Below are 17,056 nucleotides of genomic sequence, written 5' to 3'. Positions count from 1 at the left end.
TTCCTATAGTGCTTGGAAGGAAATGTCCCTCCCAGTTACGGTTCCTGCATTGGATGTTGTTGAATGGCTTGATTGATTGAAAACTTCAACCTGGGATATTGCTTCTCCCTACAAAGGCAGCAAACAGTGGGAGAATTGATTTGTGTGGTTGGTTTTAGGTGACCATTTGTGAACTGTCAGCAAATGCTAGATTTGATGAAAATTTACATCTGCTCTCTGAACAAGCTCTGTTGGCTGGGAGGAGAGGGAGGCATGGTTCCTCCCAAGTCATCCAGGAATTGGAGAGGAGGGGAGGCAAGGGTGCAGTGGATCCTGCTTCCATTTCACTTGTTTCCTTACCCAGGTTGCAGCTGTAAGAGCTCAGACATGAATCATGGCTTTCAGACTTTCTGAGGAGCAAGAGAATCTGCTCCTCACAGATCTCTGAGGTTGTGAAGCGCTTCTGGAGATGGTTGTAGTGGTTCTGACATTTTCTCTTCCCTAAGTTCTTGGACTGGTAGTGCCAGAGGCTGAGGGCTGTGTTTCCATCACAGCATACATGACCATCTTGAGTGATGGCTGGTCAGTGTAGTGAGGAGCCCCAAAGGCCAGAATAAGAGTGAATTATTTTGAGGTCTAGGCGAGCATTTCCCTTTCACAGCAGCTGTTCTTCTGCCAGCCCCATGGAACTTTAGGTTTAATTTGTGAGAGAGTGCAGTGTGATGGGCAGTCAAATGGCATAGGAGAGGATGTTCATTGCAGAGTGTGGTGCCTCAGTCTACTCCAGACCTCATTTTAGTTAGAAGACTCCACTCATGTACCTAAATTTTTGTTGCTTTGAGTACTCCCTTTCAAGTGTTCTTAGAGTTGCATTGTCTGCAGCAACCACCATTGATTTTGCAGCTCTTTGGAGAAAGATCAGCGTTTTCCTAGGTGGCTTCCAGTGACAGGCTTCAGCAATTGACATTTTACTGTTTTCTTTTCAAGGTAGAAGGAACTTAGAGTGGTGGGCTTATGGGGAGGAGCAGCCCGGGTGGATATTCATCTGCTGCTCTTCAATGCTTTTGGTGTTAGAGGCTCTCTTATTGCCCTAGATAATTTATTTCTCTGCTTTATCAGAGATATTTTTCCTCACTGCAGGGTGTAGTGGTAGTTATGTGTGTGTGTTGAACATGGAGAAGAGACACCTAAGGGTTGATGGTTATGTCATCCTTGCTTTGTCTTTAATCTGAAGATCCCATTTCAAGTCTTTCCTTTCTGGATTTCCAGCTGATTTTATGGTTTTCCTTTGAACATTCTCCAGCCAGCCCATGCCTCCTTGAGGTGCCCAGGTTTATATGCATCACTCTAGTGCTGCATGGAGGAAGGATAACTTCATGTGTCTTCAGACTGTCCTCCTCCCTTAGGCATCCCACTGTGGTGCTGGTCTTTTGGGGTTTTGGAGCTCATTTTTTATAGCATTGTACCCTTCAAGGTCAAACCTGATGGGGTTCTAAGCAACCAGAACTAGTTGATGTCTCTGCTTCCAGCAGGGGAGTTGGACAAGATGACCTTTCAACAAGGTCGCTTCCAACCTGATGCATTCTATGATTCTATTATTCTTGCTGCTCAGTTGTGATCACTTTCCCTGTTCCATAATGTCTGCTAGGTTCTCCTGGTGTTCCAAAATTACCCTCATAGTCATTTCACTGAACTTGATAAACATGGGTGGCATAAAGCAAGAATTGGTGAGAACTAAACCCTGTCTGATTGACCATCCTTTGTTCTACTTATTTTACTTTGTGATGCTTGAAACAAGGTCTTGGACAGCAGTTTGCTGAATTTCTCTCTTGCCTAAGACTTACAGGTCCCATATCCTGCTGTCTGAGGAATGTGTTCTCCTGAGGATTCTCCGTTGTAGTGGTGGTTGTTGGCTTCTTACAGTCCCTTCTCAGCAGCATGTGCTTTTTTCATGCCCACTTTGTTGAACTGTGTTACTAAACTCTGGTAAAACAGCTTTCTGTGAGAAGTGGCTGCAGTTCAGTGGTGGATGAAATAATCTCTCAGAAAAAATTTGTTTGTAGGCCTCTGGGAAAACCAGCGTAATATAATTGTAAGAATATATTTAATATTAAGGTTGATGTGAATTGTCTTCTATTTTAATTATTTTTATTCTCTCCCTTTTGTATGGGGTTTTGGGGGTTTTTTCGGCTTGTTTTGTGACAGTGCAAATTTCACAGATTGGGTTGAGGAGAACATTCAGAATGTCAGGAAGGAATTAGAAGGGTTCAGTTATACTGGCTTGATGCTTTGGATTCTTTCAGAAGTATAAATAATTTAATTTGGCAAGAATTTACATAATGTGTCTGGAAATCATACTTTTATTCCAGAGTAAAACCCATGGTGGTGAAAACTGGAAAGAAATTCTTTCCAGTGAGGGTGGTGAGGCACTGGAACAGGTTGCCCAGGGAGGCTGTGGATGCCTGCTCCCTGGAGGTGTTCAGGGCCAGGCTGGATGAGGTCTTGAGCAACCTGGGCTAGTGAAAGGTGTCTCTGCCCATGGCAGGGGTGTTGGAACTCAATGATCTTGAAGTCATTCCACCCAAACCATTGTGTGATGCTATGAAACAGTGTGTTTACATGTTTCTGTTCCATTTATATCAGAGCAGAGACAAAGCAAAGTCTGTGTTGGTCATTTGTAAATAGGAGACAGTGTTTGTAGGTCCTGCTGGTCAATGAAACTTAACTTCATTGGTAAAGATTAAAAATAAGATATATCTACATTTTAAATCCCCACATTTTAAATTTTTTTATTAGGAGAATGTAAACCTACTGCAAAGCCTCCCCCTAAAAAATCCTAACTGTATGATTTGTTGATATATGTATTTTTCTATTTAAAAAAAAATATATATATCCCTGGCTTGAAAAGCAGTATATATGTAAAGAGAAAAATTGTTAACTGATATGGGAAGATCTAACCCTGGGTCACCTGCAAATCTTTCAAACAAGAGCTCCAGGGCAAGTCCTAATTCCAGAGAGTAAAAGTGAAAATTAAGGCTAGAGCTGGTGACTCCTCCAAGTTACCCGGGGTGGATTCATTTGAGTTTCCTTGATTGTGCTGGTGAATGTAATGTGAAATGGATGGTAGAGGTCTTCTTGGCCACCTCCCGTCCAAAATGTCACCATGGAGACAGAAATGTAACCTGACAGTCTGTCAAAAGTTGCTTTTCATAACCAGATGCATTCATTAAATAGTAGATGAAGCAGGAGGCAAACTTTGGCTTTTTTAACCAACCTGAAAAAGAAAAAAAAAGGAAGAAAAAAGGCATTTAGAGAATGTTCTTTATGCAGGAGTTTATCCAGGTACCACCATCAGTATTTCATGATCTGAGAAACAATGTGATAGATTTATCATCTGCTCTGCTTCTTCAAATTAAAAACTCAGATGCAATAAGTAAAACCATGTTCAAAAATACCAAAGAGCTGATTAAGTTTTGCAAATTTCACATAATTTCATAGAACCACAGAATTGTTTTGGTTGGAAAAAGCCTTTAAGATCTTTGTGTCCAACCATTAACCCAGCACTACCAGGTCACCACTAAACCATGTCCCTGAGCACCACATCTCCATGGCTTTGAAACCCCTCCAGGGATGGGGACTCCACCACTGCCTGGGCAGCGTATTCCAGGCCTTGACAACCATTTTGGGGAAGAAATTGTTCCTCGTGTCCAACCTAAACCTCCCCTGGGGCAACTGGAGGCCATTTCCTCTTGTCCTACCACTTGCTCCTTGGGAGAAGAGACCAACCTCCACCTGGCTCCAACCTTCTTTCAGGGAGTTGTAGAGAGCCAGAAGTCTCCTTTTCTCCAGGCTGAAACAACCCCAGGTCCCTCAGCTGCCCTTCACAAGACCTTTTCCCTAGACCTTTCACCAGACCTGTTCTCTAGACCCTTCACCAGCTTTGTTGCTCTTCTCTGGACCTCCTCCAGTTCCTCGGTGTCCTCCTTGGAGTGATAAGCCCAAAACTGAACCCAGCATTTGAGGTGCATCTGCACCAGTGCTGAGTACAGAGGGACAGTCCCGGCCCTGCTCCTGCTGGACACTAGTTCTGATCCAAGTCAGGATGCTGGTGGCCTTCTTGGTTTCAGTTGCATATGAAAAGCTCACAAAACCTTCTGAGCAGTCATGAGCAGGTCAAGGGCTCACACACATTATTCTGGCATGGCTGAGGGAACCTGTTGGCAGTGAAAGGCTTGAAGTGACTGAGAGGAGAATGATGTTCTAATGAGCACCTCAGAGTGTTCCTCCATATACTTAAAATGCACCTGCATCTTTTTTTGTGCTCCTTTGAAACAAGATTTTCAGTCATGTCACTGCCACCATTTCACTATTTGAAATTACTCCTGGTAAGTGTAAAACCAAGCTGGTGACAGTCCTGAGCTCTGAGTTCTCTGAGCATCACAGGGGGTTGAAGGAATTGATTTAGGGACGAGCCCGTTTCTCCATCGCAGCAGGGGATAGCGACACAACACATGCTGAAGCTGAGATCCCTTGAGATAAACCTGCCTCTGAAACCTCTCATCTCCCAGCAGTGCATGAAAACCAGTTAGGGGAGAGATAAGAGGAGCGTGGGTGAAGGAGAAGATAAACCATTTTATGTTGAGTACTTTAAAAACTGTTCTTAATGTGCTATAAAACTGGAGGCTTCTCTTACCCATGAACTGTGCGCAGAAGGAGAAGCACTGACTGTAAAGTCATCGTCACTTTAGGGCTGGTTTATAGTTGCAGGGGGCTGCCCAATAATGTGGTCTCAGGAAAAGGTAAACAACTGGCTTTTAACAGTGAAAAATCTGCCTAATATCAAGACAGCAAAGTTCATTGCTGCTCAGAAGTTGAAAAATACCGACTGTAGGGTTGCATTTTGTAGCAGAGTTAACAGAGGAGCAGAGCGCAGCCTTCCCAGCCATATATCTGAGGCTGGGAAAATAGGTAATACATCTAACTGGAGAGTCTCTGTGGCATTCACACAGAGGCAAGCAGAGGAGCTTTATTTAATTGAGAAAATGAATCAATTACAATGATGTTGCATCATCAAACGGAAGGGAAATAGCAGCTATGTCATTACATCGGGTAACGGCGTTAAAAAGTAATTGAGTGTCTTAAGCGTTTTGAATCAATTCCAGGTACTGGCACAGCTACCTTAATGCAAAATTTATGAAGATGATCTCAAAATAATATGTTGCCATCGAAATTGTGTAATAAAGCCCAGTAACGACGTGTGTGTGTGTGAGGACACACAGGAGCTGGGCCAGAGAGTTGCAGTGGCACAGGGAGAATTCTGGAAGCCTTGGCTTTGTCTTGCTTGATTTTTTCATTAGGAGCTTCAAACACTTTTATTAGAAATAGTATTTTAAATATCTTTTAATTTGGTATAATCAGGTCTATGTAGAGGCTATTCCATATGATCTTGTTCCTTTTCATGACAAAGACCTATTTTCCCAGTATGGAAATGGGAATGATTCTCTCTTTGGATATAAAACTGAATCACTTGTTCATAAGCACTCATATAAAGGAGCTCAGAATAATCCCTATTGAATAAGCTGAGTCTGTTTTGTCATTTAGCATCTGAAAGTGAAGAATGACATAAAAAGACTTTTCATACCCCCAGAATATTTTGTTTGTTAACACTAGCACAGCAAATTTCTTGTGTTAAATCATAATAGATTGAGATTAACCTTTAAAAAATATAATGGGCTGCTTCTATTTATTATTTCTTTTCTTCCTTGGAAAAAATAAGATTATATACAGAAATTGTATCACAGAATGGTTTTGGTTGGAAGGGACCTTAAAGATCATCTAGTTACAACCCACTGCCATGGGCAGGGACACCTCCTGCTTATCATAGAATCGTTTTGGTTGGAAAAGACCTCTGAGATTATTAAATTCAGGAATTTTATCTATATATTTGTGCATTAATACAATAATGAAATACTTCACTTGCCTAATACCAGCGATTTTCTTGGTGCTAGTTTTCCACCTCCTCTACGTTGCATTTTACTACCTGTGAAGTATTAGTAGAGGATCCTGCCTCTGGCTGGGCATTGGGAGAAAGCACTTCCAACGCTGATGGCAGCCCTACAACATTCATCATCGTGGCACCATCCAACAGAGAATATGAAATGCAAGGGGCAAGCCAAATAAACTGTTGTTAGAAGATAACGTTTTCACCAAGGACCGCATTCTGTTCACATGGTGATTGTGTTGGGTCGCGAGCAACTTTGTGTCTGCGGAGGAGAAATACGTCGTTAATTATCTGCACCCATTAGGAATGCTTTGGATGCACAAATGAGCAGAGCACCAGCGTCCCTAAATTCTGTCAGATGTTCTGCACCAAGTACCTGCTCTGTGCTTTGGATTTAATCATTTGTATCCTCATTCTGCCTTTTGTTTCTTTTTTTTTTTTTTTCTTTCTACTCAAAACAGGAAAAAAAAAATGCTGGTATGGGCCAGAATATTTTGTAGCTCTCTGTAAGGTATCAAATGGGCTTTTGCTACAAACTATTAATTAATTTCCCAACCAAAGTCATGCTAAGAAATTCAAAGAAGGATCAGGGATGACTGATTAAGTCTTTCCTTGGCCATTTAAAACAACACAAAGTTCATCAAACTCTGCAGCCTCGCAGATGGCAGCGCTCCGCTCACAGCCAAAGTAAAACTGGGTTGGAATATGGAAGAAACTGGGGTAAAAGTAGGAGTGTTAAAGGCTTTCCTGAGCAGCAGTAGATCCTTCAACCACATAATTAAAGTTTTCTTCACACACACACACAAAAAAAAAAAGAAAAAAAAAAAGGGGTTGTGAGGAGAGCCTGGCAGTAATCCAAAATTCTAATTTCTGACTATGATTTAATTTCAATTTTAAATAAATCGGTTTTTAATTTAAAAAGAGTGAGCTTCATAACATTAGCAATGATTGCAACATTAAGCCCAGTGTTCACAATCTAGCAATATAAAACATTATTTATATCTGAATCGTAAACAGCCTTTTGAAATGGATTATGGTTTTTCTTCCTATTCTAATACAACCTGGAGGGTACTAAAAAGTGTTGTGTGAAATTAACATTCTGCTGACTTTCGCCTATAAATGAGAAGCGAGCTATTAACATTTGTGTATTTTCATTATGTAAATTGTGTTAACACATGCCCACAAATTGCCACCAGCGATGCAATAATTTTCTCTCAGTGATCATAATGTGTCCAAGTGAGTCATTTTGATTATGACATGCTAATTACATATTGCCTTTTTTTTCAGATTCAGAAAAACCAGGGATCTTTAATGGTAAGCTTTATGAGTTCAGAAAAAAATTCACTTTTCTTTTTCCTGATGGCTGCTTCCTCTGCATGCTTGAATGCCTTGTTTTAAACTTAGCAAATTGCATTTTGAGGAAAATGCAAACCTTTAACTGCCTGTATTAGATTAGGTACCATTAGAAATAATAGAACATCCTGAGCATCAATGTTTTTATAAGAGTTTGCTGCTGTTGATTAATCTTGCTATATTTTATTGCATTAATGATTTTTTCTTTCCACTCCACTGTAAAGATATTGCATATAGGCTAATACTTTTTCCCTCTCTTCTTCCCATTGCAGCCTCTCCAGTTATTGCAGTGCATTGTTGATGAGGTGAGTCGTCGTCTTATGTGCTTTCACTCCTAAAGTCATTCCTAATGGAGTGGAAAGCTTATATTTTGTTTCCTAATGAAGCACAATGCCCAACATCCTCAGAGCACAAGTTGCCTTGTGCAGCTTGGAGCTGTCAAACACAAACTGGCCTCGTCCCACTTTATGCTGGTTTTCTACTCTGAATATTGAGCCTTGGAAAGACTCAATTGTCTGGGGGGCTCCATCCTTTTACCGTTGAGGCCTCAAAGTCTCAACCTCATGGTGTGAGTTGATCCTCCGCCTTTGTCAGATGAGTTGGAACAGAGACATTCAAGTGACAGCACAATATAGAGCATATTTAATCTGGTTGAGATAGGCAAAAAGAGTGTTTGGGTAAAGAGAGAAAAGCCAGGTGTGAGCAGGAAAACATCTGAACGTCATTGGTTTTGTTTAACCAGGACAAAATAAAGAGCTGAGCTGCAAGACATCCAGGTGTGAGCAGCAGACTGAATTTGGTGACTATCACATTTCTCAATGGAAACACTTCTTGCAGCTCCTTCTCCCTTCCCAAGCTGAGATGTAAGCAGGGGTTGCAACTCTTGACAGTAAGGCAATAGCCAAGGGCAGACTGCTGTCAGTTTTGCCTTGTTGAGAACATTTAATAAGATGATGATGGTAATTAGGAAGTTTGAAGGAGAGAAATAAGCCACAGTTTTTAAAAGGCTTGCCTCAGCCTCCAGCAGAAGGTCATTGCTGGCTCATCTGGTTGGAGTCATTGGGTGTTGATGGGTCCATTTAGACAATTCAGCTACTCTCAAGATGTTAGAGCACTTTTGTCCTTTTATTAGAGGATGACTTACTGACTTAGATGAACTTTGTAAAAGTGACATTTGGGGCTTGAGGGATGCACTTAAATTAAAATGGGCAAGTATCTTTTGTCTAAATGAAAGTTCTCCCAGTCCTCTAGCCCCTTTACCTGTTTCTTTGTGGTGGTCTAGTTCCTTGGGAGGTTTTTCTAGGCAATTCTGCTTCTTCCGTCTTTTTCATCGTTGGTCCTGTTTCGTACTACTTTAGTTGAGGCAGAGAAAATCCAAAGCACCAATTTTCTTCATAACAGTACCAAAAGGCCATCTCTATCCTAAAGAAGTTAAGTTAAAGATGTTTGTATTTATACTTCTGGTTTATCATAGAATCACAGACTGGTTTGTGCAGAAAGGGACATTTCAAGGTCACCCAGTCTGACCCTGCTGCAGTCACCAAGGACATCTCCAACTAGAGCAGGTTGCTCAGAATCCTTAACAACCTATCCTAGAATGGTTCTAGGGAGGAACCATCTATCACCTCTCTAGGCAACCTGAGCTAGGGTCTCATCACCCTCAATATCAAAGATTTCTTCTCTCCAGTCTGAAGCTCCCTCTTTTGTTTTAAACCTATCACCCCTTGTCCTGTCATAACAGGCCCTGCTTGAAAGTCTGTCCCCAGCTTTCTTCTCAGCCCCTTTAAGCACTGAAAGGTCACCAGAAGGTCTCCCTGGTGCCTTCTCTTCTCCAGACTGAACAATACCAACTCTCTCAGCCTGGCCTCACAGCAGAGGGCTTCCAGCCCTCCCAGCATTGCTGTGGCCTCTTCTGGCCCTGCTTCAACAGGTCCATGTCTCTGGGGTGCTGAGGACTCCATAGCTGACCCCAGCACTGCAGGTGGGGTCTCAGCAGAGTGGAGCAGAGGGGCAGAATTCCCTCCCTCCATCTGCTGCCCAGATTCTGGGGTTGCAGCCCACGAAATGGTTTTGCTACTACTTGACAAGTTACCTTTAAAAGGAATGGTGCTGGTGCCTGTATCTAAGCTCAGTGTTTTAAAACAGAGCCCTGAAGAGCTGCTTCTTATGATAGAGCTTCTCACAGCTTTCATTCTTTTCCCCAAGTACCTGAAGGGGAGCCTACAAGGCGGCCAGAAAGGGACTGTTTTCAAAGGCCTGTAGTGATAGGACAAGGGGCAATGGTTTGAAATTAGGGTAGATTTAGGTTGGACATTAAGAGGAAGTTTTTTACCTTGAGGGTGGTGTAACACTGGAACAGGTTGCCCAGGGAGTTAATTGGGGCCCCATCCTTGCAGATATTCAAGGTGAGGCTCGATAGGGCTCAGAGCATCCTCATCTAACAGAGCATGTCCCTGCTCACTGAAAAGGGGGGTTGGGCTAGATGACCTTTGGAGGTTCCTTCCAACCCAAAAACCATTCCATAAGAATTGCTCCAGCCTTCCTACAAAACCTTTAGCCAAGGAACTTATGTGCATCCTGTAAACCAGCTAGCTTGAATGTTAGTGATTTGGCATTTGCTTGTTTGAGCTCATTTGATGTGCCTTAGTGTGCCATGGAGCCATCATTCTCCTGAGCTGCTGGTTCAGAGTACACTGTGCTTGTGGGCATGTTGAGACTTCAAGGTTACAGAGCATAGCTCAGATGAAGGTTCTTTTTTTCAGTGCAACTGGCTTGTTTTGCAACATACTCAATATCTAACTGGAGGTTGTGTGCCACAACCTTTAGAGCCCAGGGAAAGAGGAGAGTGGGTTGGCTCTCCAATGTGATTTGCTTTGGTACCTATGTGTTGTTAGGGGGTAATTTAATAAGGTCTATAACACTTCGAAACTGGCTGACACACCTGGAAGTGCAAATTCTTGCCATGATGGCATCCTGGAGAACATTTCTAGTAAGGGTTACTCTGTTCTAGCTGATGAGTAGTGTTGGCTTGTTCAAGAAATGTGTGGACATGGCACTTTGGACATGGTTAAATGGCCATGGTGGTGTTAGGTCGATGGTTGGACTCAATGATCTTAGAGTTCTCTTCCAACCAAAACAAATCTATGATTCTGTAAGATTTGCCTCCCAGGGAATAGCAGAGGGACCTGCTTGTTTGGATGATGCTCTCTCCTTCTACACAAGGACCTTTCGAGAGAGAAAGTCTCTTTGCTATCTGGTATTGTACCACTGGTGTTACTACCATGAGTATTAGGGATTAGAAATGCTTAGTGTTGTAAGACTGATGATTTGGGGTCAAATTTTCCCCTTGACTGTAAGGAGATCCTAAAACTCACAGAAGATGGGAGCAGAGCCCCTCTCTTGCATTAGCACTGTACAGCCTATTCCAGTAGGAACCTCCAGATCCTGGTGCAGAATTCCCCACCTACCTTAATGACGATCAGAACAGTGAGGAGTGATGATCTGTAACTCACAGCTTGAGCACAGCAATGCTCCCATAATGGCTTAGCTTCTGGGTGAGCTATGGTGTCATAGGATGTGGAAGGAACAGATCTGCAGGATGGAGCTGCCTAAAGGATCTTTGTTCTCCATATACCTTCAGGCCATGGTGATAATTTGCTGACGCTGTTGCAGTTGTAAACTTTTTTCAAGTCCTTTAATATATTTGTGTGTGTCACAGGGGATGGTTTGGACCTTTGGCTCCTAAAATTGTGATTAAAAATCTCTATGGAAAAGAGTGTTTCTTGAAATTGGCTCTTTGACCCCAGGGTACTCACCCCAGGGCCTGATATGGGGAGAACCTGAAGTTTTAGCAACATGAAGACCCTGATTCTTTATAGTAGTTGTTTGTTATATTGGCAATCACTGGGCTTTTTGTAGAACTGATCCATGTTCCAGCAGGAATGCAAAAATTAATGTCCTGGTCATTCATAACCATTCTTAATTAACAGGATAGTTGATGACTCAACTAGCTAAGAGGTTAATTTGGCATTACCAAGGTATCCTGGACTCTTCTCAGACTCTGTAAGGTGATGCACTGTGGACTATAAACTGTCCATGGGAGTTACTGGATGTTCACAGAATCACAGAAATACTTTTGGCTGAAAGAGACCTTTCAGATCATCAAGTCCAACTGTGAGCTCAGCACTGCTGGGCCACCACTAATCCATGTCCCTCAGCACCACGTCTCCCCAGATTTTAATCTTCTGCAGTAGTGACATTTTTTGAGCTGTTTTTAAACCCTTAATGAAATGTGTGAGACAGAGCAGGTCAATTTGCAGTTCAAAAATTCTGCTCATTTTCTGGGACTTGAATTTATTTGCAGAAATTGAGTGAAACAGGATAATTCAACAACAAAAAAATAATGCCAGGCAATGTGATTCTTCTCAAATCACAACAAACTGCTGGACTTTTTGTTTTGTTTCGTTAAATTCTGTTATTGGCCTTTTAATGGCATTGGGATTATTTTTTTAATGGGCAAATCAGCGAGGAGCATTGTGTGAATAGGCCACATGTCTGCCAGACCCTTTATTTTTTAACATGTGGTAGTAACTTCTGGTGAAATCTGATCCAGCTACAAATAAGACACGCTCATTTAAGCAACGCTCCTAATCGTAGCAGCATCTCCCACCATGATAAGACTCCTGCTTCCTGGTCCAAAGATGAGGATTAGACTAGTTGTTAATGTGGTTTGCCCTGCAACACAGCCAGCAGTAATAAAGGCAGGCTGTTGTTATTTGGGAGCAGAGAGTCATTGGATGTTCTAACTCTCAACTTAGCTTGTCTCCAACTTACTAAAACATTCCATGACAAGCATTGAGTGGTGCAGATAAATCCCTGTTGGGAAGGGTTTGCATGGTTTACTGGGTGTGCAGTTTTTCCAGAAACACTCCCACATGAAGGAGAACAGAGTCCTGCTGGAAGCAGGAGCCATTGCAGGGCTTGGAAGATGTCCTAGATGTGACCCTGTGTTTCCTGGTCACCCAGACAAAGCCTGAGGAGGGTGGATGTACACTAATTGTTAGGAAGAAATTCTTTACAGTGAGGGTGGTGAGACACTGGAACAGGCTGCCCAGGGAGGTCATGGATGCCCCTTCTCTGGAGGTGTTCAGGGCCAGGTTGGATGAGGTCTTGAGCAACCTGGTCTAGTGGGATGTGTCCCTGCCCATGGCACGGGGTTGTAACTAGATGAGCTTTCAGATTCCTTCCAAGCCAAACCATTCTGTGAATCTATAAATTTGCAGTGCAGTATCAGCAGTGGGACTCTGCTTCATAAGTTGCATTTTAAAAGAAAAAAAGGTTTTGTGAATGGAATCTGTTTCAGATGATAATTTGGAACAGCAAACAACACAGCCTCAGAATAACACTATTAATGTGGCAGGCCCCAGCAATGATGCATGGGAGAGATGCAGGCTACCCAATTTCACTTACTGGGGTGACTCTGAAATCTAAAGATTGTCAGGTTTTACATCAATTAATGCTTTTTTCCAGTTGCATTAGAAGCTTGAGGAGTGGAGGCTTTCAAGAGCAAACCTTATTTTTACAAACAGGAGGCAGCACTCAAAACCCTTCTTATTTGATGAGTAAGGCAGGAATTTAAAGGAAAAAAATAATTAGTTGTCTTCACGAATCCTTCCTTTGATAGCTTCATGAGTAAGTAGTGAGAAGCTTTCCATGAGTTTCTTGAGCATTTCTGTTAAGTGCCCCCACAGAGATACTCGGTCTCACAAGACTGCAGTTTAATCTAGCTCAAGGACTTTACAAACTCCACAAACCAAAGACCTCTTTTTTTTTTTTTTTTTTTAATCCATACTCTAGAAACCTTTATCAGCATCAGTTAACCACCAGGGTAGTGTTGATGCTGAGCTGTGAAGCATTTCACTGTCTTCCCATAGAAAAAATAACCTGCACTTATTACTCGTTACCCTATCCAGTTGTTTCTATTCCCTTCTTTTATTTTTAACCTGCTTAAATAAATCCCTCTATCTGTTGCTGTGGCATAGCCTTAAAAACCCACAGGGTGTTTGGGGTGTTGGTTGATGAGGTGCTTTACATGAGCTGGCAGTGTGCTCTGGCAGTCAAAAAGCCAGCTGTGTCCTGGGTGGAATCCAAAGAAGTGTGATCAGCAGGTCAAGGGAGGTGATTCTGCCCCTCTGCTCCTGTGAGACCTCACCTGGAGTACTGCATCCAGCTCTGGTGCTCCCAGCACAAGAAGGACATGGATCTGCTGGAAAAGGTCCAGGGGAGGCCATGCAGATGATCAGAGGGCTGGAGCACCTCTCCTACAAAGTCAGGCTGAGTGAGTTGGATCTGTTCAGCCTGGAGAAGAGAAGGCTCTGGGAGACCTTAGTGTGATCTTCCAGTTACCTGAAGGGGGGCTACAGGAGAGCTGGGGAGGGACTTTTTATAAGGAGCTTGTAGTGATGGGATGAGGGGTAAAGGTTTTAAACCAGAGCGTGGTAGATTTAGAGTGGACATTAGGAAGAAGATCTTTACTATGCAGGTGATCAGACACTGGAAGTTGTGGATGCCCTCTCCCTGGAGGTGTTCAAGGCTAGGCTGGATGGGGCCTGGTCTAGTGGGAGGTGTCCCAGCCCAGGACAGGAGGCTTGGAACTAGGTGGGTTTTAAGGTCACATCCAACCAACCCATTCTTGAGTCCTCTTGAGTACTGAATTTCTTAGCCTTACACATCAGTGCTATGTTTTGCTAGTCTATAAACGAAGAGGAAAACTCCAAATGCTCAGAATGAAACAAGACTTCCTGTTTTTTCTTTAGAAATTTCTCTTTAGATTCTCAGGTATTGATTTCAATGCATGAAAAATACCTAACCCTGAACATTCCTCGTGTTTTGAAGGTTTCCACACAAGAAAAGCTGGTGTTAGGATAGACACGTGATGATTTCAAATGTATAAACAGTAGCACCATCAAAACTGCACATTTTCAAGGTTAGATTTCCACACAAGAAAAGCTAATGTTAGGATAGACACATAATGATTTACATGCATAAACAGCGACATCTAACCTTGGAAATTCCCAGAGTTTTGAAGATTTCCATGCAGGAAAAGCTGGTGTTAGGATAGAGCATGTGTACCCAAACCCACCATCGTTTGTCCTGTGGAGAAGTGGTTTTAAGATATGCTTTTATTGAGGCAGAAACTGTGACCTTACCAGTGTATGAGATTCCAAGACTTATATAGGAACAAGGTAAAACCACAGGTAGGAATTGCTGAATAATTACCTTTAGACCAACCTGAGCAAGAACCTTCCCAAGAGGGCAAGCTCATTTAATGGTTCCTAAAACTCAATCTTGTGGATGTCAATGGTCATGCTTGATTATTTGCAGCGGTGTTTTATGAAAAAGCAATAAAAATGCATTGGGAGTGTACAGAGGAAAAAAGGGAACAATAAATGGCTTTAGTTTTTCAATTGAGTCCCTTCGGTGTGAACAGGTAAAGGCTGCGTTTCATGCTGCTGTGCCTTAGCTATTTGAAATGTGTGGATTTGTGTGTGTAGCTACCCAAAACACTGCTGTGCTCTGCTAGCTTATGATCGACAAGAGACCAGCAATGAGAGGGAAAAAATTCTGATGTTTGTTTGAGAGAGAAAGCAATTACAGTTACGGTTAAAGGATTAACCTGTTTTTCCAGCTACCTCTCCACTCCTCTGCGAGGCCCTTTGGAGAGCCACACTAGCAAGTACAGAGCTTGGGCAAGAGGTAGAAAACATTGCATCTTACGCTATAGATTATTCCTGATGTTAATTAAACTCTTCCCCTTCTTTCCTTCCCCCTTCTGGGCTCTGAAAAAAAATCATAGAATCCTAGAATGGTAGGGCTTGGAAGGGACCTCTAAAGATCTCTGAGTCCAAACCCCACTGCTAAAGTAGAATCACTTAGGGTAGGTCACATAGGAATCCATCCAGGTGGGTTTTGAAAGTCCAGAGAAGGAGACTCCACAACCTCTCTGAGCAGCCTGCTCCAGGGCTCTGACACCCTCATAGTAAAGTTTCTTCTGTATTCCAGCTTTTCCCCATTGTTCCTTGGCCTATTACTGGCCACTACCAAAAAGACCCTGGCACCTTCATCTTGGTGTCCACCCCTCAGCCATTTATAGACACTGGTAAGATCCCTTCTCAGCTTTCTCTTCTCAAGACTAAACAGCCCAGGTCTCAATCTTTCTTCACAGGGGAGATGGTCAAGTCCCTTAATCATTCTCATAGCTCTCTGTTGGACTCTCTAGCAGATCCCTGTCTCTCTTGAACTGGGGAGCCCAAAACTGTGTACAGTATTCCAGGTGTAGTCTCACCACGGCAGAGTAGAGAAGGAGGAGAACTCCCTCACTAGCAAGTGCTGCAGAAGTGACAATGGAGTAGCTCCAAGTACCTCCTGACCTGTTTAACCAGAGGCACCACTGTGTGTGTGTGTATGCGTGTGTCCCCAGTACAAATGTAGGTTACTTGGACGTGATGTTGTGAAGAACTTGGGGAGCAGGTAGCACTGCTTGGAGAATAAGCTGGTCCTCACGTGATTTGAGGTGTTAGAGGTAGGCTGAGTGTTTTGGTGGATAAAACACTGGCCTTTCGACCTTGATTCCTGTCCAGCTAGAGATCTGGAAATAAATGAGTTTACTGCTGACACTCCAATCCCTGCAGACAAAACTTCACACCAAAATGCCCCCACGTATCATTTGTCACATTTGGCATCTGCTGCTAAGAAAAGAGCAAGAAGCGACCTGGTGCAGAGATGTAATCATCTTTCACCTTCCTGCTGGGGGTGGGAGTGTAAGAGGGACAATCCAGAAATGCTTTCAAGTTTAGACCTCTGAGCCACCTCCAGTCATCGCTGTCTTCTGCAGACGTGTTACTTGTAGGAAATCACCTGCCATTAGGGTTGTGAAAGGCTTTTGAACTAGATTGGCTTGAAAGTCAGAAAGGGTTTTTTTTATTGTTGTTGTTTTTATTATTTTTTTAAAGGAGTGCTGTGAAAAAGTTGTCCTTGTAGGAGTCAATCTGAACATGTACAAATTTGCTGGTCTGGTTGGAACAGCTCGATGTGTTTATTACGTGTAATTGCACCTGGCAGCATTTCTGGAGCTTCTGAAACTTAAATTTGCCTGAAAAAAAAAATGCTATTTGGCCACAAAGTTGAAAAGGCAGCTGCTGTATAAAAATATTTGTATTCTTTGAAAGCTGGAGTGCATCAAAGTTCTTTAATCCTGGAGATTTTTTATTTTCTTTTTTAGGCTGAAGTGATAAGCCAGAAACGCTTTGTGAAGCACACCCATAATTTATTAAATCCTGCCATTTCAGCATCAATGGGCAAGTTGCAGAATAGGATTATCTGCCCAGAGGAGATGGTAATTTCCAAGGCAGGGTGTGCTGGGGAAACCCAGAGGAGAGAGGAACTGGAGTTTGGTTTGCTGGGTTCTGCTAACTTCCCTCCTGTGGCCATCGAGCCATAGGACCATGGCATTTCCTTCTGCACAAGCGTTCACACTGAGGAGAGAGGAATGCAGAATAGCAGTAGCTGTGGGGAATGGGAAAATTTAACCCTTCACAACCTGGCTTGCTTCTGGAGATGTGTTGGGTGATGGCTTGCCATTGTTCTGCACTGTGGCTGTCCATTGGGCTGGCCTCCAAAGGAGGAAGTAGGAGGAACACAGGTTTGATCTTAACACATAGCTGA

At 42.8% G+C, this 17,056-nt stretch overlaps 1 protein-coding gene across 1 annotated transcript in view; it reads left to right on the top strand.

The window, feature by feature from the left end:
* Positions 1 to 17,056, top strand: part of MAP2K5 (mitogen-activated protein kinase kinase 5) — a 150,914-nt gene that overhangs the window by 104,647 nt on the left and 29,211 nt on the right. Inside the window, exons 18-19 of the mRNA XM_054387914.1 lie at positions 7,268 to 7,294; positions 7,606 to 7,638. Of these exons, the coding sequence (XP_054243889.1) occupies positions 7,268 to 7,294; positions 7,606 to 7,638 (60 nt within the window). The remainder of the gene's footprint in view (positions 1 to 7,267; positions 7,295 to 7,605; positions 7,639 to 17,056) is intronic.

This window comes from Indicator indicator, chromosome 16 (genome assembly GCF_027791375.1).
Source record: "Indicator indicator isolate 239-I01 chromosome 16, UM_Iind_1.1, whole genome shotgun sequence".
NCBI lineage: Eukaryota > Metazoa > Chordata > Aves > Piciformes > Indicatoridae > Indicator > Indicator indicator.
Note: the sequence above shows the minus strand (reverse complement) of the source record. Positions and strands in the feature narration are given on the sequence as shown.